At 33.2% G+C, this 24899-nt stretch overlaps 1 protein-coding gene across 1 annotated transcript in view; it reads right to left on the minus strand.

Annotated features, from left to right (window-relative positions):
- LOC138707242 (protein split ends-like) overlaps positions 1-24899 on the minus strand; it is a 99099-nt gene that overhangs the window by 33675 nt on the left and 40525 nt on the right. Inside the window, exon 9 of the mRNA XM_069836594.1 lies at positions 1297-1559. Coding sequence (XP_069692695.1) covers positions 1297-1559 — 263 coding nt within the window. The remainder of the gene's footprint in view (positions 1-1296; positions 1560-24899) is intronic.

A 24899-nucleotide genomic window follows, 5' to 3' on the forward strand; every position in this document is an offset into this window, starting at 1 on the left:
GCTATTTGAACACTTAAAATTGGAGAAAGGAAGCACGTAATAACTGACGTGAATAAAAGCCATGTGATACTTTTACAGTGCTCAGGAGGGTAGAAAAACAAAACACTACGAGTTGTTGGGTTTGTTATGGCAATTAGAGGAATTTTTTATTCACAGTTCCTTGTGTAAGGATAAAAAAAAAAAAACTGTGTGATATTTTTTAAATAATCCAATCCCTAAGTATTTTACGAGATGAATGACAAAATTATAATCTGCATTTATTGTTCTCAATGTACTTAGATTTTTCTTGATTTTCTCATTTAAGCGTTACCAGTGGCATAGCATGAAATTTTGAGCAGGGAAGCTAACTCAAGTTGTCTTTCATGCAATATGAGAAAACGTATTACAAAAATATAGTCTTAAAATAAATAGTAGTCAATGTCAAGTCAGCAGTCAAAGATTGGTTGGAACCTCGTAAGTAACACCAATAAGGCATGACCTCAAATGGTACATAGTAAAATATGATTTCACGGTTTACACATATCTCTAACAAATACGATAGATAAATCACAATATTAACGGTCAATAGATACAGTAGGCCTATTAGTATCATTACGTAAGTATGCGTCTGTATTTTGAGTATGTCCTTCATTGACAGCAAGGGAGTCGGTCATTTGTTTTTTAGATCACACTTTTGTTCGTAAGTCAGTCTTGTTAATAGAATTGTCCTAAAAAATTCAAGTAAATTGGTGTCAGGAACAGTTATTTCACTCATTATTTATTATATCAGCCACAATGCACACTAACACTTCAACTGAACACAACTGACGAAAAGGGATAACTCGGAAACTACTTATTTTCAATGTCAAAGCTAGCTTCTTGCGAGCCTTGCAACCAGGGTAGTTTAGTTAGAAAGGGATGGAAAATCTGCAGGGTGGGTTACACAGAAGAATGGGTGTAAGAAACCAGTTTGCTTGGAAGCTGGTGTGTGCAGGCTTCTTGTTTACTGCTGCATCACAAATCATCCTGAGCTGCCGCATCACAATATTTAACGTGTAAATATAACTTCTATTAAAATTAATAAATAATTTTGTCCATAAACTGCAGGTTTATTATGAAATTATCATTACCTGGGGAAGCTGAGCTTTTTAGCTTACATTGACGCTACGCCACTGACCGTTACTCTTTCATGGCTGTATTGTTTAAATTCAGCAGCCACAGGAACACAAAACCTTTGCACTTTCATAAACAGGTATGGGGTAATACTTCCTCACAGGACATCCATATCATTTGCATGCAACAATAAAGAACACATACCATTGTCGGTGCCATTATATTGGCGGCAGTTGTCCACAATGAGTTGAAAGTCAGCTTTGAAGTCCGCAAATGTGAGGTACTCCCCATCATCAAGTTTATCTTCCATTTTCTGAAGATCCATGGGGTGTCTGATAATTGAGTAATACCGCGGGGCATAGTCCTCATCCACAGGATCCGCAAATGGCCATGCATCATCATGATTCTTGATGTGTTCTAAGATCTTATACATCCCAGTTTGCAGATCTTCGTCTGTTTGCTTGAATCTGTAACAAGACACACCCTGTCACGTTCAAATCGTTGCACTATATAATGATGAAATAAAAATCATACATATACGATGTATTATACCTTTCCAGGACTGTTAACTTCACTTGAGTAATACTGCTGTCTATGCTTACATCACTTCCTTGTAGATCTTTCCTATTTTACTTTTATACAATTTTATCGTCATTTATTCATTCGTGAAAAAAGACAAACATACATATGATTGTTGTTTAGTCAATTGTCCGAAGACAGGTCTGTACCTCTCAAATGACATGAAGCAACTAAGCCAGGAGATAATGGGATAGGGTGACCAGTTCCTTTCCCCTTCCATTGCATACATCACCGATTAGCTACACATTACACTAATCAGACTTCAAATGTATACAAATGATAGAGGCTGTCAGAAGCAAAGAGGTGTAAGTGCACCTACGTTATTTTCCATAATAATGTGATTAAAAGTTATTAAGCATTCGTAAATTCCGTGACGTTTTAATTTTAAATGTTCATATGCGATGTGATTGAAAGATATATCCCTTTACTACTGAAATTTGAAATGCTTTAGTTTACCCTGGATGCACTTAATGATTTTTTTTAAATGTCACTTACATCCCTTTGCTTCTAACAGCCTCAATAAAATTATTTGATTAACTAGTGAACTTACTCGTGTTAATTATGTAAGATTTGTGCAGCTTACAGCTGTTTCAGTGCTTCATGCACCATCCTCAGAGCCTACTAGATCACCGCGTCATCTCGAACTTCTCTGCCTGTTATGTGGGTGTGTTTGATTGTTGAAAGGTGTTGAAGAGAGGAGTCAAATAGTGTGTGTGTACTGAAATTGATCTGTGTGTTGAGAATTTGATCGGGGTGTGTTTAAGTGTGTTTGTATATTTCGTATTGTTCTAGTGTGTTGAGTTTTTGGTTCTTGGGTTGTATGTGTAGGATTTCCATGTCCGCATTTATGTTACTGTATGTATGGTTAGCATTGGTTATGTGATCGGTGTATGTAGATGTATTGTGTCCTCTGGTTATTGCTTTAATGTGTTCTTTGTAGCGTGTTTGGAATGATCTGCCTGTCTGTCCTATGTAGAAGTTATCGCAACTATTACATGTGAGTTTGTATACGCTACAAAGAACACATTAAAGCAATAACCAGAGGACACACTACATCTACATACGCCGATCACATAACCAATGCTAACCATACATACAATAACATAAATGCGGACATGGAAGTCCTACACATACAACCCAAGAACCAAAAACTCAACACACTAGAACAATACGAAATATACAAACACACTAAAACATACCCCGATCAAATTCTCAACACACAGATCAATTTCAGTACACATACACTATTTGACTCGACTCTTCAACACCTTTCAACAATCAAACACACCCACATAACAGGCAGAGAAATTCGAGATGACGCTGTGATCTAGTAGGCTCTGAGGATGGTGCATGAAGCACAGAAACAGCTGTAAGCCGCACAAATCTTACATAATTAACACGAGTAAGTCCACTAGTTAATCAAATAATTATATTCAAGTGTTAAAAGTAGTGTATGCAAGATTCAAAATGGATCAATAAAATTGTTCGTCCCCTGACACACTTTGTCAAGATGTCTTTCAGAGAATTAAGAACATATGTTATGAAAGATAATTATAATATTTGAACACAGGTTCAATTTTTATATTTAAGAAATATTTTCTTATAACATAAATTTATACTCGATAACACGTTGTTTAGACTGGAAAACTCAGTATCTATCAACCAATCCCAACCACACCTATACGTTCTTTCATAAACAGACATTGTTTAGAAACAAATAACATAAACCTTAATTTTCAGCACTGAAATAGCATGATCTTCATAAAACTGGAAACTGAACCAACCCTCTTCAGCACACAACAAAACTGTAATCAGTGAACAGTTATACTTATGAAAATCAGCTTTCATTTCCCATCTCATCGTTGTATTCTAAAGGAAATAGAAATTAGTATTGATAAATCAATGTTTAAGTTCATTGTCGAAATAGTGCTTAGTTATGATTTAAAAAATAAATAGCTTTTCATATTCCACATGCTGAAATGTAATAATTCCTTTACTGAGCTCTGACCATGAACAATTTAGTTATGAAAAATTTTAGTGTCAATGTTGAGAAATTCAGTTATATTACAACTGAGATTTCCTCACTTTTTCAATATGTAAATCATTATGTACTTTATGCTCGACCATGCCGAAATGTAGTAATTATACATCTGGTAGTAGCCCTTTAATGCACCTCACTAAAGTACACCTATTCATTAAAGTTCAGGTGCTCAGCCAATGACAAGTCACCTTTGTACCATTATAAAACCACAAGTATCGATTATTCTCGGATATGCAATCGAAAGACAATTAACGAAAAGTCACGGAGGCTGGAAATCCAATACTGTCGCAGAAGGTTATGTTCTGTTACTATAATAATTAGCGTTAATTGTAAATAATATTCAAATAAATTCAATTTGTCACCTCGTTTTTCAATTCCAAATCAATTTCCAGGTCATATCAGACTAATGTTCATCTTATTCTCTATCAAGGTCAATGACATTCGGCCTCGGAAAAAAATCAATACTTTTGCGTCTGCGCACATCTCACAATTCAGGTCAGTTCGCACATAACCATAACATGATCTAATTTTGAATAATTTCAAGTTAGAAATATGGTCACCATAAAAAGTCGTATGAAACTTGCCTATAAGGGTAATTAAGACGCTCGTATGAAAATTATGAAACTCGCGCTCGTTTCATAAACAAACATACTTGCGTCTTAATTACTACCATTATAGGCTCATTGCATAATGTACTATTATGCTAAAAACAGATTATGAGATTCTAAGAAACACACATTCCTAGCACTACTGATAAACATAAAATAATTTTGGTATATTTCTTTGTTAATTCATCTTTGTAAGGCTCTTTCCACTCCTCATCCCAACTTTTGGATGGAGTTTGTCTATAATTAATGCGTCTGAGTCAATTTATCTATAAAATATGATTTTTAAAACTAATGGCGGGTACTTGACTCTCTGTCATTCACCCACATGAAGCCAGTTGTGTAGACAGTGTCGTTGTCCAGGGTGCACCATAGCAGAACGGTCTACACTACACCTGCGACGAGATGAGATGGAGATTTGTTGGGAAGCCACAGAGGAACTGGAGCTCCTGGAGAAATCTCCTGTTACCTGAACCACGGACTTGCCCAACACAAGTTATAAATTCGGGATATGCTGAGGACTGAACTCGGATCCATGGGATTGAAAGTTCTGCACTATAGCCACTAGATCACAATGGGGCTCAAAATATAAATATAAAATATCATGGTACCAGTAACGCATTTTAACCCCTTAGCCAAAATTATTTACTCAAATCAGTTCTAAACATTTAATTTTCCACTTTTATTATCACCATTTAATTCGAGAAAAATTCGTTCCGGCACTGGGAATCGAACCCGGGACCTCTCAGCTCTACGCGCTGAGTGCTCTTTCCAACTGAGCTATGCTATGGTGATAATACACATTGGCTACTTCATAGTAGTCGTGTAATATTCAATGAGGTAGGCGAGACCTCATATATAATGAATATGTGATGTATTAACTGTTAGCAGTTGTCACAAACTGAGGCTGAATATGGCCATAAAGTCATTTAAATATGCGCTCCTGCATGTATGACTTTCATTGTCTAAAGTGCAGGTAGTAAAACATTACAAGAGGAGTTCGCATGGTGGATTGTGTCCCGGCATAGCTCAGTTGGAAAGAGCACTCAGCGCGTAGAGCTGAGAGGTCCCGGGTTTGATTCTCGGTGCCGGAACGAATTTTTCTCGAATTAAATGGTGATAATACACATTGGCTACTTCATAGTAGTCTTGTAATATTCAATGAGGTAGGCGAGACCTCATATATAATGAATATGTGATGTTTCCATTTTTAAATAAAAACAAATGTTTAGCAAAAAGCAATAAATGTTATGTATAAAAATATAGGCGAAATCAAGATTTTTTGTTATTTTCGCCATAAAGGGATCAAAATAAATAATCTGGCACAAACCTGAATTCATCCATTTTGAAGATATATCGAAAGTGGCAAATTTATTTGGAGATTTTTAATAATCTTTCACAAATACCACAACGCAAATTATTTTCTTGTAACTGCAGCTATGCAGGCGTCCATTCCACCAAGTTTACACAATGTAATACAGTGGTGCACCCAGAAACACAGTTTGTGAGAGGCTATTTACTGTATAATCAGGGCCAAACAGGAACATTAAATTGTACAGCTGCATGCTTATGTGAAGCATGAATGGTTTGAGAAGTACAGCTTGTCTCACTGAGATGTGATTGGCTGGCTGGAAAGGTTGGAGCTACCAAACATCCTCCAAATAAAAGTTACAGAGCTTCGAACATTACCGAAAGTTCGAACTTTTTTTTTTTTTTAAAGCCATTCACATCTTTCAAAGAGCACACACTTTCCACAATAACAGATACAGACACGTCAAGACATTAAAAAGCTTTCTTCTTTCTCCCTTCCTTTTTCTTGGGGGGGAAGGGCTTGAGTCTCCTTACACATCCTGTGCGTATACCATTGATGTAATATATATTTGCGTAAGACAACTATACAGTAAGATGTACAATGAGGAGACATATGCGACTTACACGGCATTTATTTGAACTGAAAGTATAAAATAAAAGAATCAGAAGATCACTCCATTGCTTAACAGTATAACTGTCTCTCTCCTCACTCTTTTGTTGTGAACTGAAGGAAGATGCAACTCATTCATTAATGTGTAACTCCACAACAAATTGCCAGGCATTGAAAAAATCTTAATGAAGGACCAGCTCATGATATAATAATGGAAAATAATTGAATAATTAATTATGTATGTAATGTTCTAAATCTTTAAAGATACAACATGTTATTCATTATAAAAATAATACATACACGTCAATTTATAACATTCAAATTCATTTCATATAAATTTCAAAACAATTGTATCGAAATACGATTACAGCCAATTGAGTCCCTCAAAACATCATACAAACAGTAGCTCTGATATTGCTGCCAGTGATGTCTGATGTTGATGATGATTATAGTGGTGGTAGTGATGACGATGATATACGTAACTTATAATTACGTAATTTTATAATTATTTCCTCTTCTCTGCACTAAGTAATTAAGAATAAATTTGTCAAATCATAAAATACAACTTTATTCGGCCTATTACATAACATTTACTGTATATGGAATATTTGTATGTAGGGTTGCCAACTTTTTTAAGAAAATACGGGAGACTAATGAATCGACAAAGTTTCACATATAAAATAGACAAATTATTCGGTTCACTTACTGGAAAACAACTTTATTCTACACCTCGGCAGCTATGCTTAAATTAAGAATATTTTGAGACAGATTTTGTCTCGTGTAATAGTTGAAGTCAACTGCAGTTTGCAGTTCTGATTTGATTAGATGTTTCGTGCTCTTATTTTGAACATGTGTTCAATTATTGTTCATGAGATGAAACACTATATTTGTATGAGAATTACTACTTAGTGTGCTTAGAACAAAACTAGCCAGTTTTTCCAAATGTATAACATTAACACTGTTTGATTTGAAACGGGTAAACACTAAAACCCATTTCTGGCAAGCATTATGTTCTATGAAAACTGCACATTTTAATGCATCTCTTGAACAACAAAATTCATCGCATAAATTATTACGATGCATGAAGAGAAGAAAAATACGGGAGCCAGGAGACTGTTAAAAATTAGGGACAAATACAGGAGATCCCAGGAAATACGGGAGGGTTGGCAACCCTATTCGTATATCACAATTTAAAAATAAATAAATAAATGTACAAAATATGTAATGGAAAGAGAAAACATAATCTTGTCCTGTATGTTGTACTTGAAATCTTACATTTCCAATATAATGACTGCTGAAAATTAGCAAACAAAATTGTAATCTCTGAGATTTGTCCTGACATATTAAATAACTGACCAGAGAATATCATTTACAAACATAACTTCAGCAAATAAGGAATTACATTATTCTTGTGAAAGAATGCACGTTAAATTCATTTTGATTAAAATTAATATTCACTAAAAAATGAATCCAACTGAATCATTCATAATAAAAGTTACATCAAATTACAATTGAAATAAAAAGATTCCAGTAACACACAAGAATATACAGTAACTCACAAAAGTAAATCGAGAATGAAATCGTAAGTGCATTAACAATCAATCCACTGCTGAACGTACTTTGTAATAAAAATATAAACAAGTGAATATCTGCCGGCTGTCTCTTGCTGCTTAATACATTTTGTATTTTCTTCTGAGGATGCTAACAATTTACAGCTTTTCTGGCTCAATTAAAATAAATTGTTTAATGTGTGAAAAACAATACTAACAAAAGTAATGAGTATGCAGTGAGGGGGAAGGGGAGATGTCTTAATTTTCCATAATATACACTGAACTGTATCCTTTAAATTCTGCGAGTTTGTAACAAATCTTTTAAACGATTTTAAACAGTGGAAAACAATTGTTTCGCTATTATTAAAATCAAAATATAAAAATTAAACATTCTACGATTTAAATATTAATCAATAAAATTATAAGATAGGTGGGAACTAGTTTCACAACAAATATATATCAACTCACTACCATTCAGATGATGCATGGTTGGAAACATCAACATAGTCATCAGAAAGTTAAGTGTATTTCACAAATGTCACTAACATTTCAAAAGTTACAGTATCAGCAACATAGTCATCAGAAAGTTAAGTGTATTTCATAAATGTCACTAACATTTCAAAAGTTACAGTAACATCAACATAGTCATCAGAAAGTGTATTTCACAAATGTCACTAACATTTCAAAAGTTACAGTATCATCAACATAGTCATCAGAAAGTTAAGTTATTTCATAAATGTCACTAACATTTCAAAAGTTACAGTATCATCAACATAGTCATCAGAAAGTTAAGTGTATTTCATAAATGTCACTAACATTTCAAAAGTTACAGTATCATCAACATAGTCATCAGAAAGTTAAGTGTATTTCATAAATGTCACTAACATTTCAAAAGTTACAGTATCATCAACATAGTCATCAGAAAGTTAAGTGTATTTCATAAATGTCACTAACATTTCCAAAGTTATAGTATCATCAACATAGTCATCAGAAAGTTAAGTGTATTTCATAAATGTCACTAACATTTCAAAAGTTATAGTATCATCAACATAGTCATCAGAAAGTTAAGTGTATTTCATAAATGTCACTAACATTTCAAAAGTTACAGTATCATCAACATAGTCATCAGAAAGTTAAGTTATTTCATAAATGTCACTAACATTTCAAAAGTTACAGTATCATCAACATAGTCATCAGAAAGTTAAGTGTATTTCATAAATGTCACTAACATTTCAAAAGTTACAGTATCATCAACATAGTCATCAGAAAGTTAAGTTATTTCATAAATGTCACTAACATTTCAAAAGTTACAGTATCATCAACATAGTCATCAGAAAGTTAAGTGTATTTCATAAATGTCACTAACATTTCAAAAGTTACAGTATCATCAACATAGTCATCAGAAAGTTAAGTGTATTTCATAAATGTCACTAACATTTCAAAAGTTACAGTATCATCAACATAGTCATCAGAAAGTTAAGTGTATTTCATAAATGTCACTAACATTTCCAAAGTTATAGTATCATCAACATAGTCATCAGAAAGTTAAGTGTATTTCATAAATGTCACTAACATTTCAAAAGTTATAGTATCATCAACATAGTCATCAGAAAGTTAAGTGTATTTCATAAATGTCACTAACATTTCAAAAGTTATAGCATCATCAACAGAGTCATCAGAAAGTTAAGTGTATTTCATAAATGTCACTAACATTTCAAAAGTTACAGTATCATCAACATAATCATCAGAAAGTTAAGTGTATTTCATAAATGTCACTAACATTTCAAAAGTTACAGTATCATCAACATAGTCATCAGAAAGTTAAGTGTATTTCATAAATGTCACTAACATTTCAAAAGTTACAGTATCATCAACATAGTCATCAGAAAGTTAAGTGTATTTCATAAATGTCACTAACATTTCAAAAGTTACAGTATCATCAACATAGTCATCAGAAAGTTAAGTGTATTTCATAAATGTCACTAACATTTCAAAAGTTATAGTGTCATCAACATAGTCATCAGAAAGTTAAGTGTATTTCATAAATGTCACTAACATTTCAAAAGTTATAGTTCGTTTATTTTCCACTATGTGTAATTGCTAGTATGCACAATAGTAGTGTTTTTTTTTACTGCAGAATATTTTCCTCAGTTTCAAGTGTATATATCTAACTTACGACTGACCTGACTTTTCTTTTAAATAGGGTGTGTTAAAAATTAGTTTTATTGAACAATAACTTACCCTTGTGTACAACTGAAATATGAAAAGTTGTGCATAAATTCTTTCATGTGTACACAAATGTGAAATAATGTACTTAGCTCAACAACATATGTATAACATGTATGTTAAAATAAAAGCTTCACTCTTCATTCCTAAGACGTATTACAAGGAGATTATGAAAGTTACGAGATCTTGGATATTTATTCTAACATATGAACTCAGGAAAACAAATGTGTTCCTCTCAATGTATATTTTATCTGAAAATAACTAAAAATTAAATATTATTATGCTTAAATTGCATGTCAATCTTTTTCCTTGGCAATGAACATGTGACTTTGATTCATTTTGAACTGAAATTTAAATAAACATTTGGTCAAAAATACAGTTTTCTTTACCAAGGAAGTTTCAAATTTACTTCATTGAACTTAGAATCGAAGTTTGAATTAATAAATCTGGCATTTTGTGTAACAATTACTTTAATATGTTTATGAATTTAAATACTATTATAGTCACAATCATGCCATGGTATGAAAGAAAAATTTCACAACCTCGAGCGGGATTCGAACCTGCGACTTCCTGTACTCCGGTCAGGCGCTCTACCACTGAGCTATCAAGATCGTCTCACGCCAAAGGCTCTGGAATCATCCTTTCATACTGGCGACTCTATTATAGAGTACTGTCCATGGCGTCGGATCTAGTCAGCACTGCTTATGGATGGGAAGAAACTTTACAAATGTAATCTTCATCTTACGATGTTGGTGACGTATAAACGTCCGTTGATGTGACATATTAATGAATTTAATATGTTTGTTTTGTATACTGCCATAATGTATAATAACTCAGTATCTTTCTGATGAAAACATTTTAGACATCAAGTAAACAGGCATCGTGATGCTGTAACATCCAGAATATTTTTTTTTCACAAAATATAAAGCGTACTTTTTCTATAAGAAAAAGAGAGAGAGGCGAAGATGACAGCATATGAAATATCATAAAGGAAATGCACACTGAAATAGCACAAACAGGATTGGAATAACCTCTTTTAGGTTCAAGGTTTTAAAGAATGCAAAACATAAGCTGCAGGACAAAGTCATGTAACTTGACGTTTATTTTTAAAATAGTGTTACAACGAAGTATTCTTATCTTCCTACATTATTTGAGTTTCAAAACTAAGTAAAGGAGTAGGCTTAATGCTTATACAGGTACAGTTTAGGAAATACTGTTGATGTTTCTAGTAACTCAGGAATCAATATAATCCATAAAATATTAATAAACCGTAGCAAAAATAGCACATTACAGCTATAAAAGCCATTCTAAGATCTACACTTGTTCATTATTATTATTACATATGATAAAGTATCGCAAAGGACAGAATAAACAAAAGTGTGGCAATTTGAAAACATACTGAATATGTTATTCTACTTTCTGATGCTTAGTATTACATGACTTCAGAATAACAGAAGTATGCTTTAGCAAAACTCTTTATGGTCTTACACATGACATTTATTCCGTCTTTTAACACGATCTTGTTAACTCAAGTATATGTGAATAAAAAAATAGTAGTGTTCATACAATCACTTTCATAGGTTAAAATATATTTCAATTGATGTTGATGCTTAAACATATTTTAAGGGGAGAGCATGGTAATTTTTATAACTTTTTTCCTATTTGGTGTAAAATATTCTTTTTTTGTATGTAGAGAGCTCATAGCTGTTGCAACTCAACCAAAAATAAATATTTTCAAAAAAAAAAAAAAATTATTTGGGGGCCCAGATTTAAAAAAATATACCCAATGCAGGATTTTTCTAAAATTGATATATCTAACCATTTTTAAAGGTAGAGTCATCAAGTTTTTTGCAATGTACTTGCAAAAGCATGTTCTACAAACTGTCTGTAACAGAATTTTGATATTAGTCCCTACGTTTGTAAAATAAACAATTAAAATGTAATAACACTTTTCTGAATTCCTTTCTTGCAAACAAACGGATGTAGTTTTAAAATGAAATCAATTAACAAAATTTTGTTACAGAGAAAAGTTTCCTAATAGTCTAAAGAATGTGTGTTCTAAATTTCATGCATATATCTTTAATAGTTCAGAAATTATATCCATTTTTATCTGGCAATGTAGCAAAAAAATGAAGTTACCGTAAACCGATAAAAGGGGGCGAGTGATTTAAAACTCCATAGCGCAGGAAGTTTAAAAATGGCGTCTCAACATCTGATAAGGGCATAAATACCCATGAAATGCTATGCAATGCATTCCACACATATCAAAGAGTATTTTAAAGAAAATTTTTTTTTTTTTTTGGAAAATTTAATTTACCGGAAACAACAATAAAAGGGGGCGAGTGATTTAAAAATCCATAACGCAGGAAGTTTAAAAATGGCGTCTCAAAACCTGATAAGCGCACAAATACCCACAAAATATTATGCTATGCATTCCACACATATCACAGAGTATTTTAAAGAAAAAAAAATTTTTTTTTTTTTAATTTACTCATTTTTCAACAAAAAATACCATCCTCTCCCCTTAAATATCATAATTCTAAAACACACAAATTAAATCTGAAGATCACAAGCTCAATCTTAATGAAGTTTCTGACGTACTTTTTTCCATAACTGATAATAAAATATATTAATAAGCACCAAGAATCTTATTTGATATAAATTGTATTTAAGAATATCGAAATGTCATACAAGGACATCAGAAAATCATATAAAATACAACTAAATAGCACTGTATAGTTGTAATGAAACATAAATTCAACAACCACTTTTATTTGTATATGTATACTAAAAATGATAGGAACTCGAAGGCTCTAAATAAATGAATGTAAAACTTCAATGTTATCAATGTAAGATGCAATCACTGTTAAAGTACAGAATATAATACGACAGCTTTCATAGGAGTATATGACTTCACTATAAAAATAACAGATCTGAATGTTTCAACAATAAAAATAATGTCTTTCATGTGTATAAGATGCACACTTTCACATATAAAATATAAATAAGAATTATTGCATAACAATAACTGTGCAGGTGCATGCTTGCATATTTCAAACATTGTGAAATCAACAGTATGATGAAATTTTACAAGTACATGAGCTATATTATAGTATTCTGTATTTTATCAAATTTAACAGAACATGGATTCCAGTTTATGATTTTTAGTTTCATAATATTTTAAAATAGTAACTGTGGTGCAAAAATGTATATCTTATACATTACGAAGTACTTATAACACAGAATCAACTGTACTTAGAACAATTTAACTTCTTGAAGTTATCCCTTACATTAAGAGAATTACGAATCACAAAAGAGAAGGGAAAATTATTATAAAAAATCTCTAAAGACTTTCAAAAGATTTTATCTCTTAAAATGACGAAATCATGACAAATACATGTAAAAATTATTAAAATATACCTACAAATACTATTAAATGTAAAGCTATCTGACTCAATCATACAGATTAACAAAACTCCTTAATCAAGAAGAGTAATTTTTCCAGGTACTTATCTAATTTAACTGCTTTTAAAAACCTACGTATTTTTGTTAATATTTCTTCTCTTGTAATTATATTTTAAAATAATACACTACTAATATGTTAATTTAAATTGTAATATCACATTGTCAAATGCATTATTGCATGAAATAAGAGATTCCAATTTCAGATTCTGTCATAAACTTGCATATTCTAAATTAAATTACACTTGAAAAAGATGTAACACAAAAATACTGTGAAAGGTTGATACAGTATTGCAAGTGACATGAAGGATATATGCTTCATGTGTTGGTGAAAACTTACGATCACTGGAATATTTTAGTTCAGCTGCGTGATTTATCACAGTACAAATGAAAAAAAACCAGAACAAAAAAACCTATTGATAAAATACTTATTATTAAACCGAATTGTCTTAAGTTGATAAGGCAATAATTCTCTTTAGATCATACTCAAAATTAGCCCCTAACCCAGCTTTAAATATTGTTAAAATATTGCTGACTTTCTTGCCAAAAAAGGATCCAATTTAATTCAGAATACAAATACAAGCCTACCTTTTACATCCATCAAAAGACTAATTAAAATTAAATATAAAATCAAGCAAAACCAAGCACTATGTACCAAAGCCAAAGATAAAAAATGGAATATTTTAATAAAAAAAAACAGAAATTATTCCAGAAATCCCACGTAAATCTGCAGTAGCAAAATTCAGACTGCTTACAGAACACGATTATTTGGCCAAACACTTGAATAAAATAGGAATTTACACAAATCCAAATTGCCCTCTATGCAACAAAGAAGAAGAAATGACTGAAGATCATCTACAAACCTGTGAAGTTCTACCTGATGGATCCACCACAGAGAAATATTGGAGAGCAAGAACGCTAATGGCTTCGTTGCCAAAGCCCAGCATTAGATAACAACAACACAAAGTATTGTTAAAACCAGAAACAAATAAAATAAAAAGATATACATAGCTGCCTATGCATTTCAAGTATTCTTCTTTTATGTTTGTTTGCAGAAGAGCATTTAAATAGAACATGCATCCTGCTAACGACAATACAAAAAGAGAAAGTTAATGACATGTGTTGGTGAAAACTTACGATCACTGGAATATTTTAGTTCAGCTGCGTGATTTATCACAATACAAATGAAAAAAAAACCAGAACAGAAAAACCTATTGATAAAATACTTATTATTAAACCGAATTGTCTTAAGTTGATAAGGCAATAATTCTCTTTAGATCATACTCAAAATTAGCCCCTAACCCAGCTTTAAATATTGTTAAAATATTGCTGACTTTCTTGCCAAAAAGGATCCAATTTAATTCAGAATACAAATACAAGCCTACCTTTTACATCCATCAAAAGACTAATTAAAAATAAATATAAAATCAAGCAAAACCAAGCACTATGTACCAAAGCCAAAGATAAAAAATGGAATATTTTAATAAAAAAAAACAGAAATTATTCCAGAAATCCCACGTAAATCTGCAGTAGCAAAATTCAGACTGCTTACAGAACACGATTATTTGGCCAAACACTTGAATAAAATAGGAATTTACACAAATCCAAATTGCCCTCTATGCAACAAAGAAGAAGAAATGACTGAAGATCATCTACAAACCTGTGAAGTTCTACCTGATGGATCCACCACAGAGAAATATTGGAGAGCAAGAACGCTAATGGCTTCATTGCCAAAGCCCAGCATTAGATAACAACAACAACACAACGTATTGTTAAAACCAGAAACAAGTAAAATAAAAAGGTATACATAGCTGCCTATGCATTTCAAGTATTCTTCTTTTATGCTTGTTTGCAGAAGAGCATTTAAATAGAACATGCAGCCTGCTAACGACAATACAAAAAGAGAAAGTTAATGTCAATATCAAGTATTATTATTTTTTAGCATAGAAAACTCATTGCAGAGACTTAAAGCTTTTTTTCAGCATTTTAGAGAGAGGTGAGGGGAAGAGAGGAGTGAGAGAGGTGTGTGTGTGTGCATGTGCAATGCGTATGGGTAAAATCACAGTAAAATAATGCACATTGGATTTTATTATTCAAGGATTAAAAAAAAACACAAACACAAACAATCCCCCCCCCCCCCCCACACACAGTGAACACAATGTCTTTCCCCGATTATGAACAATTGTAACTCAAAAACTATTTTAGATAGAAAAATGAAAGTTGCGGCATTATATTGTCCGATTCATAGTTTTATTTCCTTACATGTAACACTGCAGTAGTCCACACCTGTGGAGTAATGGTCAGCGTGTCTGGCTGCGAAACCAGGTGGCCCAGGTTCGAATCCCGGTCGGCACAAGTTACCTGGTTGAGGTTTTTTCCGGGGTTTTCCCTCAACCCAATACGAGCAAATGCTGGGTAACTTTCGGTGCTGGACCCCGGACTCAGTTCACTGGCATTATCACCTTCATATCATTCAGACGCTAAATAACCTAGATGTTGATACAGCGTCATAAAATAACCCAATAAAATATAAAAAAAAAACACTGCAGTACAGTACAGTTCAGTATCGAAATGGCGCCTATGCAGGAAAAAGGTCAGTGCATTTTATAACACGAAATGAGGTACGGTAGCCCATTACAGTTCAGTAAGACTTCTAGAGGGAGTATGGACGATATCCATCATATGTGAAAACTATCAAAGGGTGGTATGTAAAGTTTAAAAAAAACTGACAGTATTGGAAACCAGACAAGTGGTAGGCCTAGAGTGACTTACTTACTTACTGGCTTTTAAGGAACCCGGAGGTTCATTGCCGCCCTCACATAAGCCCGCCATTGGTCTATCTTGAGCAAGATTAATCCATTCTCTATCATCATATCCCACCTCCCTCAAATCTATTTCAATATTATCTTCCCATTTACGTCTCAGCCTCCCTAAAGGTCTTTTTCCCTCTGGCCTCCCAACTAACACTCTATATGCATTCTGGATTCGCCCATACGTGCTACATGCCCTGGCCATCTCAAACGTCTGGATTTAATATTCCTAATTATGTCAGACGAAGAATACAATGCGTGCAGTTCTGTGTTGTGTAACTTCCTCCATTCTCCTGTAACTTCATCCCTCTTAGCCCCAAATATTTTTTCCTAAGCACCTTATTCTCAAACACCCTTAACCTATGTTCCTCTCTCAAAGTGAGAGTCCAAGTTTCACCTAATAATAATAATAATAATAATAATAATAATAATAATAATAATTAGGAACATTAAATCCAGACGTCTGAGATGGGCAGGGCATGTAGCACATAAGGGCGAATCCAGAAATGCATAAAGAGTGTTAGTTGGGAGACCGGAGGGAAAAAGACCTTTAGGGAGGCCGAGACGTAGATGGGAGGATAATATTAAAATGGATTTGAGGGAGGTGGGGTATGATGATAGAGACTGGATTAATCTTGCATAGGATAGGGACCGCTGGTGGGCTTATGTGAGGGCGGCAATGAACCTTCGGGTTCCTCAAAAGCCATTTGTAAGTAAGTAAGTAATAATAATAATAATAATAATAATAATAATAATAATAATAGTTCTTTATTTACACTAGCAGAGTTAAGACCATTGGGCCTTCTCTTACACTCTACCAGGTCACAAAGTATACAAGCAGTTAAAATTTAACAAAAAAGTTACAGAACAGAATACTAACATATTACAAAAAAAAATAAATAATAATAATAGCATAATAAAATCAACACTAAACAACATGAAAATAATACCATAATAAAAAAAAAGGAAGTAAAATACATTGGAATATAACAAAAGCAACTCATTTAGTACAAATGGTTAATATGGAAAACGTAAGGAAGAATATAACAAAATAGAATATAATAAAATAATAAAAAAGTAAAAAAAGAAAGAAAATTAAATAAAATTCATCTAGAGTGACATAAGAGATTATTGATGTTCTGCACACAGCTAGCTTTTGAAAGCTGAAAAGACTGACACATCATACCGCAAATGGAGTTGACATACCTCAAGAGTATTGTGGTTAAAATTTTGCACAAACAGCCTAGTTTCATGCATATAAAATGTAAATCATGCAACCTTTGCTGCCATATGCATTTGCTGCAGACATTCTGGAACGAATTGAACACAGCGACTACCTTATGCCAGTTTGTTTTTTGAAGAGGCAATCAATCTTTCGCACTTCAAAGAAAGGTCAACAGGCACAATGTTCGAATTTGGAGGTCGGAAAAGCAAAATGTTGGTGAAAACATGACATGAAATCGGGTATCGATTAGATGTTCTCTGGGCAACAAATAGAGCACATGTTGAAGTGTATGCATAAAAACTTTCTAAGTTGAAGTGTCATTTGCTGAAAACCGCATCCCTGTATCTAGCGTAGTTTTTCTTCAGTAACAAATGTTTATAATCAGAGAAAGACTTCGTGTTCATCCTGTATATAAATATATATATATTTTTGTGCTTTTAGACCTAATTCATATGTTGGTAAATTTGCCTTTAAAAGTTGAAAGAATTAAACAACAGTTACATTCATCTTTTCACAGCGCCTGACAATTGAACAGATTTGAACTCAATTCAAAATGTACAGGAATTCGTGAAAAGGAGAATGTGAAACAGTATATTGCAATAAAAAAACTATTTCGAAACCCAATTCAAGTTCTGTGTCTAGTAGATAAAACAGTCCTATATTTGAAGTACACTACATAGAGCTATGGAAATAATTTTAGCGAAAATAGGATCTTGATGAAATGAAAATTTGACATGGACATAAAATATGTCATTTTCTTTCATTCCACTCACTGAAAATTTAACTTTGTTCAAGATATGTTCCGAAAATTAAACGAAGACAACATGGTTGTATTTTTGAATGTTGAACTGGTAATGGAAATTAAGGGAAAACGGCTGAACGGATTTTAATAAATGACCCCTCATTTTGAAGCTTGGAACTCAAAGTTTTTCAGAAAAAATAGTAGTTTTCATTGAAATATCAATTTTTCAACATAATTTTCCTATTTTCCAAAATCCATCTGTCGTCAGTTTTGAGAACTAGCTAATTGCATTTCAGAATAAAACAAAACACACACTACAGTAAACAATATTACATGAAGGCCATGATCTGCAAGAATGCTGACATATTTAGAGCTCAAATTAAATTGCTTATTAAAAACTTAACTTACTAAAAATAATTTACAGGTTCGATTCTGTGGTGTGTAATTTTCTGGGTACAGCTGTGTATTGGATATTAAAAACTACAAAACTTGAGGTGGTTTGATGACATTATTACCATTAGAAATGAAATATTATTGTAGTTAATGCCATGATGTGACTATTTTTCATTAATTATACATATTAATGTTATACTGATGATATAAAAGTGAAACGTTTTGGGGTTATATAGGTGGATGTAGAGAATAACTTAAATTAGATTTTGATTTCTATATTTTACTGAGTGGCGACTATATAGTATATATAGTATATGTTACTGAAAGCTATAAAACTTACGTAAGATAATATTATTAAAAATAAAAAAAATAATAAAAGAAGAGGAAGAAGATCTCTAAGCCAAAGAGTTTTGAAATTAATATTCTCGTAAAAAGTAAAGATTTGTGATTTCTGTACTCATAAATATCAAGTAACATGAATGCAATACATAACTGCAAATATTTTTATAGTTATTAATCAAGTGGGGTTGGGTCTTTTTCATATATTTAATGGCGGTGAGGTGTAGATATTTATATGCGTGGTTCTCTTCAGTATTGGCTCGAGAGAGAGTATCTTTCTTTATTATGGAAGCAAATAACTTTCAGAATGTCTGGTATTCTTCATTGAAAATAAATCTGAAAAATGTTTATTTGAACGTCTAATGAATTTAGTTTGCAGCATTTGCTGCACAAGCCACTAGTAACAATGTATTTTTAAATTTTTTTTTCTTAACCAATAGTGGGTGCTTGACTTATATCTTATATCATTCACCCATATGAAGCCAGTTATGTAGACCAATTTACCAACAGAGTTTTTGCCCAAGGTACGCCATAGGAGGCTGGTCTACTCTACACCCGCAATGAGATCATTATGGAGATTTGCTGGGATACCACAGGGAACCGGAGCTTCCTGGAGAAAATCCTTGTCTTACCTGGACCATGGGTTTGCCCAACACAAGTTATAAATTGGAGGCATGCCAGGGATCGAACCCGGATCCACAGGATTATAAGCCCAGCACTCTAGCTGCGAGACCACCGTGGCAGCTATTTTTAAAATGTGAATGAGCCTAATAATGTGGCCAGGTACTGTATATGGATTGTATGCAGACACTAATGACAAGGCAGAAAACTATGAATGAATGAATGAATTAATTAATAGATGAAGAATAAGAAGAATTTTAAAATTCTCTTGGCTTATTTGTTCGACATCTCACAATTTTAATTACTACAGAGTGTGGGCAGTTTACAAGTACCAAAATACTGTTCAGCTGGTCGGCTACCAATATTCCACGCAATCATTATAGTCGCGATGCTGTTATTCCTGGCGTAACTCCTCCTCTTTGCTTACGTCTTAGGAAGTGAAGGCTTTATAAAGTCTAGGTAGGTACTATCGTTCGCCATTTTTGTTCTTTCGTTGCAGAGCTACCATATGAGGAATCTATTTGCCACACCGTTAAACATTATCATGTCGTAGCTCCTATGATAATAAATCAAATGCACTGTAATTCAGCAAATAATTGAGCGGCAAATAACGTCTTCGTGTGCTTTCTACGAACACCAAGGAAAGAGCGAAAATGGCGGGCGATTATATTAAGTATTTATCAAGCCTTAAGAAATGAATAACGTCTTCACAAGACGCACACGTTTAAATTTAGCCGACCTGCAACGCGATTGGCTGCAGGAAATTAGAGCGGCGGGACTATAGCATTCCCCTCCATGAAAACATAATGCTCTTCCAGCCTGCAGTCAATCGTGAGTGTGATTTCATTGGAATAAGACAGCTGTATTGTGCAATTGTGAATTAGATTTTATTAGAGAATATAGTATTATTGTACAATGTTGGTCTAAATGAGGGGTTGGAAAGCAATGGTGGATCATTAATGTTTAGGTGAGGGGTTTGGACTTTTTTCATTGCTAGTTGTCACAATCAAAAAATTAAGACACAACGTTTCGAAGGGTGGTTCTCCCTTCGTCTTCAGGTGGAAGGAAGGAGAGAAAGGAAAAAACCTACTGTTGGGATCGTTACATACAGCTATTCTGTATGACTGTATGACTGTCATACAGAATAGCTTCGAAACGTTGTCTTAATTTTTTGATTGCGACAACCAGCAATGGAAAAAGTACAAACCCCTCACCTAAACATTATTGTAAGATGGTGAGCTATTACTGGGCAATCGTATATTCATCTTGAAAACGTAAGTCAAGTGCAGAAAATTGCGTGGCAGAACAAAACAAACATTTATAGACAAGTGCAACCCAGTTCCAATACGGAAATCAATATTAAAGTTAGTGGATAAGTTTAATAAAACAGGTTCTATGCCTGATCAGAAAAGAAAACGAAAATATCATGTGCTTTCGAAAGAAAAACTTCATGAAATAGGAGCTGTCTTGGAATGTAGTTCTCAAACATTTCCTTTCTACACTTGATGTACGTCTCCAACATCAATATATGACGACAAAGTGAATATCTCACCATTGCACATTGCTAGCTGTGCTTCCTAATGACTTCTGACTCACAACACAACACTCGCCAACTCCAATGAAATCTCACTCATGATAGACTGCAAGTGGATAAAGCTATGCTCTCATGGAGGAGAATGTCTGCCATTGCATAGGGCTGGGGCCACTGCCCTGCTCAGAAATGTTTCGAAACTTTTAAACAGACTACTCTACAGTCTACGGGCTATTCCATCTCAAATCGACCAAAATACAGAGAAAATTGACCTTGCAATTTCTAAATACAAGGAAACTTTTTCTGTCCGTAGACAACTGTGATACAATGCTTTGTGCAAAGTTTGAGGCATCAGAACTTCATAGTGTTTAAATTTAAAATATTTAAATTTATCGTATTTTCATAAAATTAGCAACTTTAAACTGTTCTGGCTCCAAAACCCTTTCACCCCATGATCAAAATCATGGTTTATTTTGATGCTGAGAAATTAAAGTTTATATTGACATGTAAACAGCTTTTCTTACTTTTTATGAAAATGGAGAAATTTAGATTTTTCTTAATTAAGACACCTTTGCCCACGAAAAAATATTTTAAAAATATATGGTTAGATTCCGCATTGAAAGTACAAATAAACACATATTTTTTACTGGTGCACCGTTGATAAGAAAGTATTGAAAATATCAAATAAAGAAAATAAATAGTACGCACGTGAAGTAATCAGCTGACTGTGAGGCGGGATTTAGCCGAGACAAGCAAGGTCAGGAGACAAACACGTGATGTTTCGTCTAGTAGCACATAGCTGGGCTAGCTTTATCACAAGTTTTCATAAACACAGGAGTAAAATGACGCCCAACGCTCGCTTATCTTCGGCTCTCGGCCAGTGCATGCGGTACTGCACCGTTCAAGTCTAGGCGTGTGAAAATAATTTATTTAATACCCCCGAAACTTATTGCCGTGACACTAAGCAAACAATGCCGAATCCCTCTTAATAATGCAAGGTTTTTCTCAATTTTTTTTACATTTTTACAAACGGGCAAAAAGCCTAAAAGCAAGTAAAATCAGATTATCTGTGTCTATGTATACAATAAAAATAAGGATTACTTCTTATCATAACCTACCAAATGTCAGCTTCAAAATGAGCTCCCGTTCAATGTTCTGCAGCAAATGGTTCCAGAGTTCTGAGCGCTGAAAGAGGCTTGTTTTTCTAAAATATGCTAAATTTGTTGCTCAATAGTACGAAAACCGTTTGACTTTCGATAGTATATTTTTTAAAATGCACTGTCCTCAGCACCTTGTATAAATAGGGAAAAAATTAGAGTATTAAAAAAATGCGAGGTTTTTGACTGATCGATTTCATATGGAATAGCCCATATATTCTTTCCAGAACGCCTAAAATGTCAGGAGGTTTACATTATTATATATACTACTAACAAAGTATAAGTTGGTTCTTGGAAGCTAAACAAGCAAAGATGGACATTTTTAACAACTATTACTTCCCCATTAACCACCTCCACATCTTAATGTAACGTCGAACCATCATCTATGATACATTATGGACATCATCTACAATGACAGTTATCTACAATTTTTATGCACTGATCTGAGAGAGACATGCTTGAGTACACAATAAGTATCAAAGCAAATAAGTCAGAGCAAAAAATCTCAGGAAATAGTAATGTGACTTATATTTTTTACTTCTTTATACAAAATATAGAAGAATTATTGTAATGTAAAAAAAATTAATTTTGAGATTTTCACGAACAAACACGCATTTTTAGCATCCCTAAGACTGAAAAAAGCATTTCTGGTATACTCTCTGGGTATAGCAATTTTTTTACACTACTGGTTGAATTTTGTTCATATTCAATATCTAAGAGTAATGGTTATGGAAATTATGAACACAAAATATAACTATTCTTACTAAAAAATTAATGGGTCTTTATCTGGAGCGAGGGACAAAAGAATGATTTACTCGAAATCAGTTCTAATGACTTCATGCCATAATTCTATTTCTTATGTGACTAGTGACTTCAAAACATCCATGTTAAAGAAATTTGTCATCATCATCACTATCATCAATCATCATGAACTAGACCTAAATAGATCTGGGTCAGTCTGATTTAGTAGTTTCTTCACTGGTCTTTCAGGATATTTCTAACTATAGTCCTGTCGCTCTAATTTCCGGCAGCCAATCGCGTTGCAGGTCGGCTACATTTAAATGTGTGCGTCTTGTGATTCACTGATGAAGGCACATTCATTTCTTAAGACTCGATAAATACTTAATATAATCGCCCGCCATTTTGGCTCTTTCGTTGGCGTTCGCAGAAAGCACACGAAGATGTTATGTGCCGCTCAATTATTTGCTGAATTACAGTGCATTTGATTTATTATCATAGGAGCTACGACATGATAATGTTTAACAGTGTGGCAAATAGATTCCTCGTATGGCAGCTCGGCAACGAAAGAACAAAAATGGCGAACGATACTACCTACCTAGACTTTATAAAGCCTTCATTTCCTAAGACGTAAGCAAAGAGGAGGAGTCACGCCGGGAATAACAACGTCGCGATTATAGTAGGATTATAATTAAATTTATCATCTACGGAAATGTTGTATCGTACAAAATGTGTACATACTTATGAATATGACTTACAGTCATAAATTACTTCCTGAGTTAAGTACAGATACAAGTACCTAATTCAAACTTTCTCCTAAAGGATATTTCATTTACAGAGTAGCCCTATCTGTTGTAATTTATTAATTTTTCTCTAAATTCGCAATACTGAAAACAGAGATAATCAGAATTATTATGTATTATACTCAAAACAATATATGGTGATCAAAGATGGCTTAAAAAAAAGTTTTTTTTTTTCCTAACACTACATTACATTATAATAATTATATTTATGCAATGTATTTTATTATAATCGCGATATAACCAGCCTCATGGTCTAGTGGTCAGAGCTTCTGGCTATAGTTCATGAGGTCTCGGGTTCGATTCCCGGTTAGAGCACAGGAATTTTTCCTTAAAGGGGATTATTCCTGTGTTCGTCCATGGTCTGGAATTTAGGTTAAGTTTAGATTTAAGACCTCTCCTGGCACTACATTATCATAATCATCCTATCACATCATCGGGGTAATGTAACTCCGCCTTCCAGGCGCCCCAACCTCAGAAGTGGGTTACAATTAAGCCACGGCCAGGAGAGAAGACCAGAAATGTCGAAAAGACAACCTGGTGGCATTGAATAAAAAATATATATATATATATATAATCGCGATATAAAATATGTACCTGATATACAATACCAATCAGTGAATTCAGTTTCTTACAATAGCTTGTTTGTAAAACATCTCAAACAGTTACAAAATAACTATCGTGATAATATCTGTATTTGAGAAACTGTTGTTAGTAGAGAAGTGAACCTAGCAGCTAGAAAATCATTAAATTTAAGAAGGTGATCAAGTAATGAGTGATAATGTCTGTATTCGAGGCAATGTTGTCAGTATTGAAGTGAACCTAACAGATAGAAAATCACTACATTTAAGCAGGTGATAAAGTAATGAGTGATAATGTCTATATTCGAAGAACTGTTGTTAGTAGAGAAGTGAACCTAGCAGCTAGAAAATCATTAAATTTAAGCAGGTGATCAAGTAATGAGTGATAATGTCTGTATTTGAGGAACTGTTGTCAATAGTGAAGTGAACATAACAGCTAGAAAATCACTACATTTAAGCAGGTGATAAAGTAATGAGTGATAATGT

The sequence above is a fragment of the Periplaneta americana genome, chromosome 1 (genome assembly GCF_040183065.1).
Source record: "Periplaneta americana isolate PAMFEO1 chromosome 1, P.americana_PAMFEO1_priV1, whole genome shotgun sequence".
NCBI classification, from domain to species: Eukaryota; Metazoa; Arthropoda; class Insecta; order Blattodea; family Blattidae; genus Periplaneta; species Periplaneta americana.